General features: G+C 37.1%; 1 protein-coding gene across 1 annotated transcript in view; it reads right to left on the reverse strand.

Annotated features, from left to right (window-relative positions):
* Positions 1-16,385, reverse strand: part of LOC121657225 (CUB and sushi domain-containing protein 3-like) — a 364,605-nt gene that overhangs the window by 261,858 nt on the left and 86,362 nt on the right. Inside the window, exon 2 of the mRNA XM_042012632.1 lies at positions 13,880-14,102. Within this exon, the coding sequence (XP_041868566.1) occupies positions 13,880-14,102 (223 nt within the window). The remainder of the gene's footprint in view (positions 1-13,879; positions 14,103-16,385) is intronic.

Here is a 16,385-nt window from a genome sequence, read left to right on the forward strand (position 1 = left end):
AGTTTAGTTTGCATCTGAAAGTATGCATCTTTGTTCCTGTGTATGGGGGGGGGTGGGGGGGGGTGGGGGGGGGGGGACCTAGCCAGGTGTAAAATTGATGCTGTAGCGGACTGCAGATACAAACTGGGTCAGTGCAGAAACAGGAGGCACAGCATAAGCTGGCCTCTATATGGAAACCTGAAAGAAGTAGAATAACGTGACCAGACCTTTTGTGACATACAGTAAAGTGCGTATTTTGCTTATGGCCCCCTCATTTTAGTTTCATGAATAAATGTCGAAACGGGAGGAAAGGGGGAGGAGAAGCTGCCTTATTTAAAGATTCATTCCAGTGTAAAGAAATGTCATTTGGTGATTTTACTTCTTTTGAATATCTTAGTTTTATTTTAAGGGGCATTCCTAAAATCCTATTTCTAATCATCTACAGACGTCCAGGACATTGTGTAAATTTTATTGATGAATTTTCTGAATTATTGTCGGTTATCTCTACTGATTTTAACCATTTCATCTTAACTGGGGATTTTAACATTCACATAGATAACATGACGGATGGTAATGTCAAGGAATTTTCTTCCATATTGGACATGTTTGGTTTGTGGCAACATGTTAAACAACCGACCCACATTCGAGGTCACATTCTGGACCTGGTTATTTCAAAGGGTGTTGATATTTCTTCTGTTGCGGTCACTGACTTGGCCTTGTCTGACCATTTTTGTATTTTGTTTGATTTACTGATCACTCAGAATGTTCAACCAACCTGCTTCTCCGTTAGAAAGAGGTACATTAATGAAAGAACAAGTGCTAAGTTTGTGGAGGCCATAGCGATGTTACCAACAACCAGTGCAGAGTCAGTTGATGGACTCCTGGATAATTTCAATCTGAAAATCTTGAATGTAATGGATGCTGTTGCACCGATAAGAATCAAGAGCAACTTGAGCAAACAGAAAACACCATGGAGAAACACCACTGTGGTTACCAGCCTAAAAAGAGAATGCAGAAAAACTGAGCGGAAATGGCGGAAAAATAAACTTCAAATTTACTATGAGCTGTACAAACAAAGCCTACGTAACTATAACAATGAGCTGTGCTCGGCCAGAGAGCTGCATTTATCTGAAATGATTAACAGGAATGTCAACAATTCTCGCACTCTGTTTGCTATGATTGAAAAACTTACAAATCCTCCCAAACAGATAAGCCCAGAGCTCCTTTCCACTGAGAAATGCAACCAATTTGCAAACTTTTTTAGCCAAAAAATTAAAACAATTAGGCAAAATATTAATTCCACACAGTCAAACAAGAAAATTAGTCTGTGTCTAAAACCCGGAAATAATTCTGATGTCATGTCACAATTTAAAATGGTGAATTTAAAAGTCCTACAAGAAACAGTTTGGCATTTGAAATCAACAACATGCACTCTGGACATGATACCATCCGACTTTTTAAAAACAGTTTTTACCTCAGTAGAAAGTGATCTCCTACTGATAGTTAACAGCTCGCTGGCATCAGGCATTTTTCCCAAGTCACTAAAGATAGCTGCTATTAAGCCACTCCTAAAGAAAAGGACTCTAGACGCCTCTATAATGAACAACTATAGACCTGTCTCTAACCTCTCTTTTATTTCCAAGATTATTGAAAAAGTTGTATTTCACCAGCTTCATGACTTTTTAAATGAAAGTGGAAATCTTGATAAATTTCAGTCCGGCTTCCGACCTCATCACAGCACTGAAACAGCTCTGGTCAAAGTGTTAAATGACATTAGGTTGAATACCGATTCTGGTCAAGTATCAGTCCTGGTTCTGTTGGATCTCAGTGCTGCGTTTGATACTGTAGATCACAGAATCCTGTTGCACAGGCTGGAAAACTGGGTTGGACTTTCTGGAGCGGTCCTTAACTGGTTCAGGTCCTATTTAGAAGGCCGGAGTTATTTTGTTACGATCGGCAGCTATGAATCCGAGCGAGTGGCCATGACTTGTGGAGTCCCCCAGGGGTCAGTCCTTGGACCTCTTCTGTTCAACTTGTATATGCTCCCTTTGGGTAAAATATTACAAAACTATAGCATTACTTATCAAAGTTATGCAGATGATACACAACTTTATGTGTCTCTGTCACCAGATGACTGCAGTCCAATAGACTTAATGTGTCAGTGTCTGGAGCAAATAAACACCTGGATGAGGGAGAATTTCCTACAATTAAATGAAGACAAAACTGAGATTATTCTGTTTGGTAGCAAAGAGAAGAGGGTCAGCATTGGCAAACACCTGGAGACTCGGGCTCTTAAAATTACCAACCAAGTTCGTAACCTGGGAGTGTTGATAGACTCAGATCTGACTTTCAGCAGCCATATCAAAGCTGTCACTAAGACAGCTTTTTACCAGCTCAGAAACATCAACAGAATTAAAAGTTTAGTCTCCCAGAAAGACCAAGAGAAACTCATCCATGCATTCATCTCCAGTAGACTGGATTACTGTAATGGTCTTTTAACAGGACTTCCTAAAAAGAGCATTAAACATCTGCAGCTCATCCAGAACGCTGCTGCTAGAGTTTTAACCAGGACTAAGAGATCTGAACACATCACACCAGTTTTAAAATCTTTACACTGGCTTCCAGTCAGTCACAGAATAGATTTTAAAACCCTTCTGATCATTTACAAATCCCAGAATGGTTTAGGCCCAGAATACATCTGTGATATGTTCAGAGAATATAAACCTAGCAGAGCTCTTAGATCCAAAGACTCTGGTCAACTAGTCCAGGCCAGAGTCCAGACTAAACATGGAGAAGCAGCATTTAGCTGTTATGCTGCAAACAAATGGAACAAACTGCCAGTGGAGATTAAACTTTCCCCAAATGTAGACATTTTTAAATCCAGGTTAAAAACTTTTCTTTTCTCATGCGCCTATGCATGAAATCTGCACGGTAACTTTTTTTTAACTTATCTTGCTTTTAATCATTTTAATGTAATTTATTATTTTATTGTGATTATGTGTTGATTATGTGTTGATGCCTTTTACTATTCTAATATCTGTAATGTCTTTGTTTTATGTAAAGCACTTTGAATTGTCCTGTACATGAAATGTGCTATACAAATAAACTGCCTTGCCTTGCCTTGCCTATGGCGTTTGACCACCATTCAGCTGCCAGGCATTTTAGTTCAAGTCACATCACATCACCCATGTAATTTATGTATGAATGTTATGACACTGGCTGTATGATTGAACCTATCCAGTATGAGAGTGCACACACATGAGGTGTGTGACCAGATGGCCAGATCACATTAAAAACAGGTTTAAATAGATGCTACAACTGTTATGCTGCAAAGTAGATTGCTTTGAGTTTTCCTGCTAAATCTTTCTATTACACTGTGAGCAGGATTTAACGAGGAACATTCCTTACGTGTGAAAAAGGAAACAGATTTAAAAAAAAATAAAAATAAAAAAATTCAAGCAAACAGATGTACAACATCAGGAAAAGAGCAACAACTGCATTTACTTCTTTAAATGCTGTCTATACAAATTTACATTCATTTACAAATTTGAAGAAATTAAACTTTTGAGCACGTTTCCCATTTTTTTCCTATATTACAGTGTACCTTTATTAGTATCACTTTTACTATACAGTATTAGTAATATTTTGTCAAATCTGCTAGGTTTCATAAACTAACATAAAATAATTTGACTACATTTTCGCCATGCAAAAGTACTTTCTAATGTCAGGAAGTTGATTACCTGAGTGTCTTTCTTTTCTTCTGGAGCTTCCTTTTTTGTTCCATTTTTCCAAACAGTTCTTTCTCTGGTTACTTTTCCTTATTGGAACTTTCTCTGCCTTTTACGTTTCTTCCAAGAAACTGATCTGTAGTCATGATTAAGACCAACAGAGTAAAAACTTCTTTTTTTTTCAATTAGTTTCAGCCATATATATATATATATATATATATATATATATATTGTGCGGATATGTTACGGTCACAGTGAGGGAATTTGAGATTCACAGTTGAAGATGCAAGAAAGGGGATGTAGGGGAGCATCTGTCTGAAGAGGGCATGAGGCAATGCTGTGGCAATCGCTGTGTTTTGATTACAGGATTTGAAGAGTGGCAGATGAATCTCTTTAATGACTTTTTTCTTCTCTGTTGATTTCAATAGCTAATGCATCTGAATATATGCACGAAAATGAGTGAGTGAAAAGCAGCATACAGATCAGCATATTAAGAGTATGAAGCAGCAACTCTCACTGCTGTGAACTCAATCACAGCAAATTCTCTGGAAGATACACTGCTGCTTCCATGCACTGACTTGGTGATCCTCCAGAGGTTTAAATAAGACTTGGCAGGAAAACATCCCCCCAAGATCTTCAACACAAAAGCTGTGGAACCGTTACACTCACATGCCACCCCTCCAGAACATCTTAAAATTTTATGACTGCTGTGCATGTGTGAAAACAGCTTTTGATGAGTGTGTTTTTTGACATCATTGCCATCCTCGTCATTGTTTAACATTTGGATTTCTGTTTAATGGATTATATGCCCAAGCAGCAACTTTTGTCTTGTTTTAACTTCATTTAAAATATATTTTTTTGTTATACATTTTCCAGTTTTTTACACATCTTCCGTGTTTGGGTTCTCTTCTTCATTATGATGCATACACTGACGTTTTTCTGCATAATCATTTTACATTTAGAAAGCTTGTTTTTGCACGGCTGTCCTCTTCAGACGTTCATTTCTGACAAACCCAGAGCTCAAACAGACACATGGAAAAGAAAACTGGCTCTTTTAAGACTGTGAACAGGCAATGGTGCCTCACCAAAACCAGAATATGGTCCATGTTGGAGCAAAGCAAACGAGTATAACACAATTTAAAAAGGCTGAATGACCTACCTTAACAGTTTATGATATTAGAGACTAATATATAAGAAAAAAAGTATTATGACAGCCTTTTGATTTCACACTTAAGTACCAATGATGAAGCAAGATAAACACCTGATAACTGCAAGGTTGGTGAAGACAAGCTATAAAATACACTTAATCCTTTCAACATATTTCCAACATATAAAGACTCAACTTGCTGCTTGCCAGAGCCATAAACAGCCCCTCTGCTCCATCATTCATCCTGAAGTTGTGCTTTTCTTAAAGATGCCTCTATTTCAGCTCTTCCAACTGCTCCAGGGCACCTGGCTTCATCCCACATCACAGAAATGCTTTAGTAAAATCAGTTTTCCTTAAACTTCTGCTTTTTGTTTTACAACTTTTGCAACATGTACATCAATTATTCTTATTGTTTTAATGATCATTAAACCCAGGGTTTGAATTAGGCTAAGAGGAGCTCAGCATAATTAAATCTCCCAAACAAAGCAGGTGGTCCATTCAGTTTCCTTCAGCACCATGGACAGCAGCAAACAACAAACGCTTGATATGCTTCCTTTTGTGGTTGTTAAAAAAACTTCTCATTCCTGTTTCTGATTAAACAAGCTGCATACAATAGTAGCAGAGGTTTTTTTTTCTTCTTTGTCTTTTTGGTAGTAACCGTATTTATTACCTCGCTACATGCACTGCTATATATCCCCGTGCACTGCAACTTACGCAAAAACGAGGCTCCCCCAAAAGCACTTGTGTAATTCGAGCCCTGATTAAACCTTTTACATCCACTCATATATTAAATTCAAAACAATTTGCAGTTGATACCAGAAAACAAAATGTGCTTTAAGTACTTACAGTTACACATTATTATTTATTAAAAAGTGTTACTGAGTTCAAACTGAGAGCTTTTAGCAGCCTCTTGTCTAGAAATGATGTCTCTCACACCTGTAGCTAATCATGCTAATCAACATTAATGCTTCATTCAGGACACTCACGAATCTTTACACATCAGTGAAAATCACTGGATAATTTGAAATGATTTAACTAGGGTGGTAGGTGATTAATGAGTTAGGACTATTTTATGCTAATCAGGATTTTCCTAGTCTTTAGTGTTTTAGTTGCACTTTCATATATTCAGCTCTTTGTCTTATCATGACATCTACATGTAGGTGTTATCTTTTACTCTGCTTTCTCCCTGGCTTTGTCTGCTACTGAGTTAAAAGGACACTGGGCACGGATCACAACATGAAAGGACATTAAAAGCTGCAGACCACAGTTATTTAAATTTAGAGCCTATTCTTCCTGACATCACAGTAAACTTCTGGGTGTTTGCTGAATTATTTCTACTAAATCTGCAACATAAATAACTTTGTTTGTAGTGTCTGACTTTTGGAAGATTCTGGATATAAGTGCAAAGAAAATAAAAAAAAATATTACTCATCATAACTTCAGAAACTGACATAATTTGAAGTCAAATCAAATGGAAAACTTGCTGGCAGCATGCCACGCAGGCTCTCTGAGACCTCAGATAACCCACTTAACTTTATATTTAAATCTCTCTTTGTTTTTTTGTTTTTTTTCTGTATCTTCCAAAACTAATCTGTTCATCCCATCTACATTTAATTAGGATTATTTATTTTCTCAGACTGTTGACATGCATCTGCTCTAATGTACAGTAGTTAATTTTAGCAAATGGAACAGATTCGCTTGCACAAAACAAATATCCACAGGACAGAATGGGCAGTTTGGCAGACTGGATTAATCAAATATTCATACAGTGACCTGATGTAGCTTCAGCTGTTGCTGTGAGCATGACATTGCAGATCCTTCATGTAAAAACACATCTTAAGTGTGCATGTGTAGGCCAAATGAATTACCACCTCTAACACATCTAAGAGGATGCAGCGGATGCACCCAAATCACATAAAGACATTAATGATACATTAGGATAAGAGAGGCTCACATAAAATGAGATAAAAGATATAAATGTAGAAAACAACACTAATCGGTCTTTACAGTAATTTGAAATGTTAAAAGAAACATAATGTATAGATGAAAATTGTTTAAAGCCTATATAATCCACGATCGATTTGCATCACAGTATAAAAACAACACAACTGCTCCTCCATTAGTTTAATAACAAGCCTGCAGCCTATGACTCTCATGTTATTAACCCTAACATACACCAATCCATTCTATGACCCACATGTTAAATGCAGTATGGTAAATTTGAGGCTTTAGTCCCATAAAACTTGAACCTTCAATGATTTTGTTAATGCATGATTCTGGTATTTACAGAGATGTGTGTGGCTGCAAACATGCTTTGCATTCAAGCAAATCCCTGCACTTTTACATTTTAAAAATCTGAGCAGATTTTCAAGTCACAAAGGGAAGGCTGGTTGATTTGTGCTAAATGTGGTATATCAGTAAGTGGCACATTAAAATTCTTTCAGTTACTCTTAATTATTCTTTGGAGAATCTCCTTGATTTCCTGTGAACTGACTTTTCATGCTCTAAAACCCAATTATGACTTAGTTTAAAAACTATTTATAACTACAAATAATTGCCTTTTTATTTTACGTTAGATATTGACATCTGTGTCAGTTTTGAGTTTTGCCTTTGCAACTTGTACTAAGCTTATACTTCAATGAGATCCAACCCTCAATCTGGTCATTTCCGAATGGAACCCTGAAAGTCTGGAAATAAAAGCATGTGCCTCATCCCCCATCATCTAGTACTTGTATTCCATCCATCTCCATGTATGTTCAAAATCTCTCAGACACTGCACTGGCACTCAGACATTATTCATTTTCAGACAGCTGGTGAATTCTCAGGAGTCTGCTTGTTGTCCCACTCACGTCTTCCACCCCAACAGTTTTTGTGATGCTATTTTACCAGGTTTTCACACTACACAAGAAGCCAGCCCTTTCAAATTGCAGACGATAACAAAGAAAGATAACTTCATACAATGGCAGGACCAAAGGAACCAAAGCAATAAAAGAAAGCTGAGCAATATTAAACTTATGCAGATTTCTAATCACAGTTATATTGTGCTTTTCTGTCAGCAAAAAAAAAAAAAATACGAAAGTATTTGTTCCATGAAAAAACCCCAAAATGAAACCAACAAACATGAATAGAAATGAATAGGCATTGACAGTATTATAGATGATGAAAACAAATAACTAAGATATTGTTTTTACTGTGAGTTAAACTTTCTTAAGGACCTGCCATACGAGAAAGGTTTTAATGGGAATTAATTTTATTAGATAAACAACCTAAATGTATGTTCAATTCACCGGATAACAACAAAAACAAAAACTCGTCAAATAACAAAAATTTCATAATGTTGAACTTTCTGTTCGAGCATCTCTACCAGTATTACACACACTTCCTTTAGTATTCTGCATTTGTCTGTTAACTCAGTCTCTGTCACCTGTTTTCTTTTGATTAATTCTACTAAAGAAAGTCATAAAACGAAGGGCTGTCATCAGTAAACTGGCATAAACTGGCTATGAGACATGCAACAAGTCTTGATAGAGATTTGTGAGACATGACAATGTTTCCAAGTCAATATCCAGTCCATCTAAGTCACAAAGTTCTTAAATGTAGTTTTAAAGGTGTTAAATGTAGTGTTATAAAAAAAATTCTGAAGAAAAATATTTCAGATTGTGTTACTAACATACTAACGAGCTAAATCCTTAACAGGTGGACAAATGCTAATGACAAAAAAGAGAAAAAATGAGTATAGAGGAGGAAAATCAGAGCAAATATAGAAATCAAAATAGCCTCCAATAGCAGGTGAGGTAACTAAAGCAAGTAATAAGGGTGCAGTATCACTAAAGTTGGATAAAGAAAAAGTCAGTATTGTCTTTGCAAAGTGGTAAAAGAAAAATGTTCTGTCTAACATGATCGGATGGCATAAATCCGAGATCTCAAACTACAGGCCTTGTGGGCCACACGCCTGCAGGTTTTACCTGTTTCCCTGCATCAACACACCTGACCCAAATTAATGAGTCATCGTACAGAACTTAACAAGAAGCTGGTTGATCCATTTGGGGCAAGGAAACATCTAAAACCTGCAGGTCAGTGGATTTTCAAGACCTGAATGGGAGATCCCTGGCATGAGTCCTGTCATAAATACTCATACTGCCTCTCTTTAGAACAATGTAGATGTGTTTTTGATAATGTAGGACAGTCAAACAATATACTGGTAAAATGAATTCTCCCTGTCAGAACCTAAAGAAGAATTATTAGTAAAGTTAGAAGCACACTCACAGAGCTTAACACAACTAAATACAGAAAAAAACATGCTTTCTATCTTGAATAAGTTGTTGGTGAAACTCATAAATAGCCTTAAACTTGTTTGGACAAGTAACATGACCTCTGATAATCAAATTCTGTAGGAAAAATGCCCATACATTCTTTAAAAAGGCCTGCTGGTGCCACTTCAGTCAGGATTCTCAGTTACATTCATGAGGCCAACCTATGTAGGTCTTGAGTTTGTGTATTGTGTGGTCACTCACAATCCTGTGTATGTGTAATCCTTGTTAATCACGGTCCCTATAATTACCATCTTCCTGTTAATAAATCTGACCTTTTAATCACCTTTTTGCCTGGTAGCCATATTCATGTGTTCATATGTGTGGGTGTGTAGGTGAAGGTGTGTGCACATATGTGAAGGGAGGGAAAAGACAGCAGAAAGTGTGTGTGTGTGTGGGGGGGGGGGGGAGTGGTTGTGGAGAGAATGAAAATGAGACAGCAGAGGTAATTTGGCTTAACTAGTGGGGTGATTGTAACCATGCAGACCATAAATCTTCCTCACTGACATGCACTCACACACACAAGCCAACACACATGAATGCTTGCAATACCACTCTCACCAAGTACATCATATCCTGTTATCTCTGATAAGCAGGAAATCCCAATCAACCAATAGGAGCAGGGAGGGCATTCTTCACTTTCTCCCTCAATCTGTCTGCTCTCAATCACCAACCCCCCCACCCAACCTCGCCTTTAGAAACAGTAATCACATGAAAACTGCCAAAATCCCATTGTCAGCCTATTATAGTCAATTCTACTCTATTGCTCCCTTCTTTAATTAACTCTGTATGGCTATTTGAGCACTAAAAGCCACAGGATTGTCCGAGAAAGGTTGATTAGTGCAGCTGGCTGATTAGAAATTGTGCCTGTTGAACCAAGTGAACATGGTTCATTCCCCATGATGAGAGAATTGCTTTTCAGCAACTGCCCAAGTATCAGGATGACTCTTTTCATCTCTCCATAACCCAAATCCCTTTTCCTCAGCTGAATCAAGCCAGATTTTGCTGTCTAACTCTACATCAGTGTAAATACCTAATGCATGCCCAATGTAATGAAAGAAATGACTTTCTGACTGCAGTCAACATTACAGTGAAAATGGAAATTCTGAAAATAAACAATGTGCTGAAGAGACAGCAAACATTTTATTATATTATATTATATTATATTATAATAAGTGTTTGGTTGTGTGGTTTGCTGCTGTTGAGCAGTTCTCTGTATCCATGTCATAGACTGTCAACCTGTCCAAAGTGTGCTTCTTACCCAGTGACAGCTGGGATAGGCCTGTAACAAATCCTGAACAGGGTGAAACTGATATGGCTAATGAGTTGATATTTTATTATTTTCCCATTGTAACAGTGTCTGGAAACAACTGATAATTGTCCACAGCTTTCTAATTTGCAGTGATAAAATTGCTTTCAAAAACGGGTGACACGTCACCTGCTCGTCCCCAATCGGCTCATTTGACCTCCTTCAGTTTGTGTAGGGTGAAAAAATGCAAACGGACGTCATCTCCAACCTACTACACACCACAATGAGCCACTTAAATGGGAAGAATGGGAATTGGGGAATGTTGTTTACTAACTCCACTCATTCTTAAACACCTTACTCCTCTTTACTTTGCCAAAATAAGAACAAACTCAGGAATAAACAACACTAGCTTTTGGACAAAGGATCCTCGTGACTTCTAGCTCCCTAATCCTATACACACATGCAACCCAAGCCTGTATACAACATCTGCATACAACTGCAAAGCCACCAAAAGCTAAACGTCCTCATCATGATTACCAAAAACATGTGTGACAGTAAAAAAAAAAAAAACTGTTGCACTTCTATTGTAATTTCTTTCATCTGAAGTCTGTATTTTGTCCTTTAATAAAATGTAAAAAAAACAAACAAAACAAAACAAAAAAAAAAAAAAAAAAAAAATTTTTTATATTTACCATTTAACGTGTGATATGTAAAAACTATTGCAGTGCAAAAGGTATCCACTATGGGGCAGAAGACAGGTATCAGATTGTGTTCAACAGGGTTTTGAGCAAAGTTTTTAACTATAAAATGATGCAAAACATATCAGAAACTGTATGTATCAAATATAATACACACAGTATGAAAGGATAAACAGAGACGCCCCAATACCATAAACATAACTTGTAAAAAGTGTCCACAGTGCAGATGCCTCTTAACTAAACTGAACTCTTCACATTCAGGTCATGCTGAAGAAATCCAGACAGACACCCAGGTGTTAAAATTGAAGGACTTCTCATCCATCCAGTTGGTCTCCACCATGCTATTTAAAGTGTCCTGTAAGGCAGCATCATCACCTAGTACAGGAGCAGATCTGCCTGTGACCACAGCACCCTGCAGAGAGTGATTCATTCAGCTGAACACACAAGTGGAACATCTCTTCCCACCCTGTAGGACATCAACCCCAGGTGGGCGAGACTAAGAGCTCACCACTTCATACAAAACACTTCACACCACAACAATGGCCTGTTAAGACTGCTCAAGTCAGACTTTTCTGCAGTCTCATGGATGAACTACTAACCTCAGGCTTTCTGGTTTATCAACACTTTGCACTTCATTTCAGTCTTGGAATAGTGGATTTACTGTTTGTGTCACTGTTACTTTACACATCTGTATATATATTTATATTTATATATAAAGTTAGATAACTAAATGCAGTGCATAGCTAGATACTATATTGTGAAGACAGTTTTGAGCTGTAGTTAGTAAAAGTACTTTTTCAAATATATCTCATGATGCACTTCGGTGGATTCAAGTAACCTGGATAAAATTAATGACTTGTAACCAGTTAAATTAATTCATCTAAGCCAGGGGTAGCCAACGTCTGTCCTCGAGGGCACCAATCCGGCAGGTTTTCCAGATTTCCCTGCTCCAGCACACCTGACTGAAATTAAATGGATCCAACAGCCTATAAGGATCTCCACAATGACTTGTTAGTTTAAGTCAGGTGTGTTGGAGCACGGAAATCTGGAAAACCTGCCGGATTGGTGCCCTCGAGGACCAATGTTGGCTACCCCTGATCTAAGCTGTTTTCTGTTTATAAACTTGTCTTTAGAGCAGGTATATCTTAAATAGAAGTTCCAGTGAGTTAAAGAATCATCATTTCATAAGCACCAGAAATTCCCTGAACTTTGCTTTTAAACACCAGGCCAAAACTAAAAAAAGACAAATGGTTAAAGAAATAGTAGAAGTTTAAGAAAAAGTTGACTGAATTGAATAACAAAAGTAGCCGTTGAAGCTAAAATAGCACTTAAGCTATCCCACGCCACCAGCAGGCACAGACTTTACAATTCTTGAAAGACAGGCAGTTGGGTGCAGAAAGCTGCACTTCATTTGAAAGCCTAAGACTGGTATGTGTAGAGGATGCTGTTTCCATGAGGAAAAAGAGCAGTTAGAAGTATACAATACAAGGTTACACAGTTTCAGAATGAATAATCTTAATTTAAATAATTAGTTCTATGTGGATGTTGACATCCACATAATCCTAAATGGAAATAAGTGTCTAATTCACAGTTGGTTGCTAATTTATCTGGCTTTTTGACATGTAAGTAAGATAGAAATGACCTTTTTTCAAGGCTCAAACACAACATTTAAGCAGTGCAGTGTGGAGCTATGGTATGGCTGGACACAGCTATATCTTTGCTCCCATTGTCAGCACAGACTAACTTCATTGTAATGTTGATTCTAGGAGGGAGACATGTTATTTTTTTAATGTATGCCTCTTCTATGTAAAGCATTACAATCATTTTAATGGAAAAACATCATTTATTAGTTTTAGGCAAGTACCTATAGTACCAATCAGCCATCCTGTAAGAGTTTTTTTAAAAAAGAAAGAAAGAAAACAAAGACATTCATCTACTGTCAGTGGAACTAAAATGCTTTTAAGATGATCAAACAGATCAATCTAATTCCCACAAGTAGCGAGTAATAGATTCAGCATTTCAACTGACAACTGTCACACACTTTATCATTTAACTGATGACTAATTTAATTACAAGGTTCAGTATAAATGTCAAATGTGAATAGAGTCAAACACAGATGCTATTTGGCTCTATTGATTGTCTGATAAAATCATAAGACAAGGAAATTTTAATAGCTCATCAGAAGTCAGGTCTTATCCGCGTGTTGTGTTTCTCACAAGAGAAGCTCAATCAATTAATTCAATAACTAAAAGGAAATCACAGCGGGGGTGACTGAGCGTTGGCAGTTGTGTACTACAGCAGGACAGCTCGCTGTTGTTATTGCTTGCGATAAATAAGCCAATTCTAATATCAGCTTGTCTATGTTTGTTGTAAAACTAAAACGTTTATACTGAAAAGCAGGATGCACCTTTGAAAAAAGTATCCACAGAAAAAAATTTGACATGAGCATCTAGTTCCTCTGTTGTTCGGGAGTTCTTTGAGTTCATTCACTTCCTTTGGCTTAAAAACAAATTATCATTACAGAAAAAGAGAAAAAAAAAGCTTTGTGTGTGTGTGTGTGAATTAATAATCATTGGCAAGGCAGCTTGATGCTCATAAAATGATAAAGTCAGGTTTAGATTTCACTACCACCATGACAATTTAACACTACAAGTGTAACAGGATCATTTTGGAAAACCATTGACTGCCATCTGATGACATTAAATCTGAGAGGCAATGGTCAATGTTTCCTGGCTTCCGAGGTGAAATATATAACTTATTGGTCTTACCTTGTCCTGAAGTTAGCAGGGTGTGGGTGTCCATCGTACAAGGACAGGAAGTCATATTCTTCTTCTATAGCAAACGACAAGAAGATGAGCTGGATTCTGCTTCCTTCATCCCCAACAATGACCCAGGTGCAGTTTGCTCCATTGGGGTACCCATAGGGAAAGCCAGGCGACTCTATGCTGCCATTTCGGCCTTTCAGCGTACCCCCACAAGTGTAGATAAAACCTGCAAATGCAAAGAGACCTTATTAACTTGATGTAACTCTTACTTTTACTTAAAAGGAGAACATCAAATAGTGCCAGAAATCCAGTGCAATATAAAAGCACATAGTTTAATTGAAGGCAGGGGAGAGAAATGGCAATATTTTAAAATGAAATAATTGTAAAAAAGGTATAATACTAAAGTAATTTTTCACTGGACTGGTAATAACGCCTTAAGGTTATTAAGAAACTTAGTAGGTGTTACACTGTTTAATAAATATATAACTACTCTAAACGTTTGCACTCTGTGTGATATGTGTTACTAACGTAAAGTGACCTGGGTATGGAATGACACAATTTTAGGAGTACTCTGGCATGCAGCACATACAAAAAAAAAGAATGACTACCATTGTGTGCTATGTGTTGAATTTAGTGTTTGTGGCATCACAGTAGCAGCTGCAAATCAGCAAAGGCAAACACATGCCAATAACTTTGTTTGTTTTTCTTCAAGTGAACACTACATTAGTAATAAGCTAGTCCTGTTGACCTACTGGCACTCTCCAATACTTGTGGTGCAACATTCTTCTTTTTTTTTTGTGGTAGGAGCACTAAATTGGAAAAGAAATATATAAATTATTGGAGGAACAAGCCACAAGTCAGTATGAGCAACACAAAGTAGGTCAGCTTAGTTTTGATATCCTGGTCTTTGATGCTGGTATATTATTACATATTAATGGAACAGATATATAGTAGCTTTGGTAAAAACTGGTGAGACCGTCAGAAGTCCTTACAGTGCAGTTTCACATATTTTGTGGTGCTGCCAGCAACATAATCTTTTCATTGCACTCCCTCGCAGTGAGGACAAAGGGCAGGCTCTGTTTTAGTGCAGTACTGACAGGAGCTGGGACTCTGAACCCAGGTCCCCTGACTTACTGGAAACTCTGTTGCCACTGAACATGTCTTCCAGTTCTGAAAAAGTTGCCCATTCCTTTGCATTTACTAATCAATTAGCCTGCTGACATGTCAGAAAGAGCAGCAACGATAGCTTAGCTTGAACAATGCTTCTGAAGCAATTTATAAGTGAGCAAGAGATGTTTATCTACATTCACTGCAGAGATTCAAAAGGAAAATAACAGATGATTCAAGTGGAAACTCGATTTAACAGTTTCTATAAGACACAAGAGGATAAATACGTCTAAATCTTAACGAGACGCAGGCTCTTTATTAAAGCTCTTGGTATGTAGTGGCAGGAAGGAGGAGGAGACAAATCCCACAGAATAAGAAAGTGCTGGAAAGCTGAATGATTTTCATTATTTTTCTCTATCAGACTGCAGTGTTTTGGCAGTGATTTAAATGGCCATCAGTGATTAGCTGTTGTTGCTATGAAGCACTGATTGCTGATTCCTGAATAAATCAATTTTAAAAAGTCTTAAAGGTTTATCGTTTGTGCCATGGTATTGTGACATGGTAATATTTTTCAAAGTTTTTATGAATGTGGATAAAGTAGCCAAATTGCACAATTTGGATCTTCCTTAGTGTTTCTTTTTAGGGGGTGTTTCTACTGACAAATTAGAAGCGAAGCTATTTCAGCAGCTGCTTTCTTTCTAAATCTCTATGGTATTACTAAATGCTTAAATTGTAAAATGTAAATGTAACTGATCTCTTTGGATTTTACAGTTCACATAAGACAATTATCTTCTCTCTTTGATCTTAATGATTCATTTTATATAAAACACTCCGCAGGTAGATGAAAACCTTGTAGTGTCTAGGAGTCAAGATTTTTTTTTTCCTTTTAATGCTTTATTGATCCCTGATGAGGAAACTCTTTAATTCTTCCTCTGCAGAGAAGAGGCACACTACAGAGTAGAAGCATTTGAATCCGGTGAGGATTGAGCATCATTCTGCTTAAGGACACTGTAGCAGAGAACAAAACAGTGTTAGAAATATTTAATCCTATATTATTTAGCTAGGGAATGATGTTATAGATTGCTTTACAAATATACCCCCCCGCCCCCTTTATATGTGCCTTTTGTTATGTATTTCTTAGCCATAATAATTATTATATTAAAACAGCTCAGTCTTACATGAGTGAGTTAAGAGGAAGAAGAAAGAGGAAAGGAATGTTATGAATTTGAATAAAAGAATTCCTGATTTTGATGCAGCAGCACCATGCCTTTGTGTATCTTTTTAACTTTAGGCAAATGTTTTTAATTGATAATTGCTCTTATGTTTTAAGTCCTTGAACTTCTGAGCCTTAATTGATCTCCTTTGAGTGCAAAGCTCAAATCAGGATGATCAACCCTCTGCC

The sequence above is a fragment of the Melanotaenia boesemani genome, chromosome 17, assembly GCF_017639745.1.
Source record: "Melanotaenia boesemani isolate fMelBoe1 chromosome 17, fMelBoe1.pri, whole genome shotgun sequence".
Lineage (NCBI taxonomy): Eukaryota > Metazoa > Chordata > Actinopteri > Atheriniformes > Melanotaeniidae > Melanotaenia > Melanotaenia boesemani.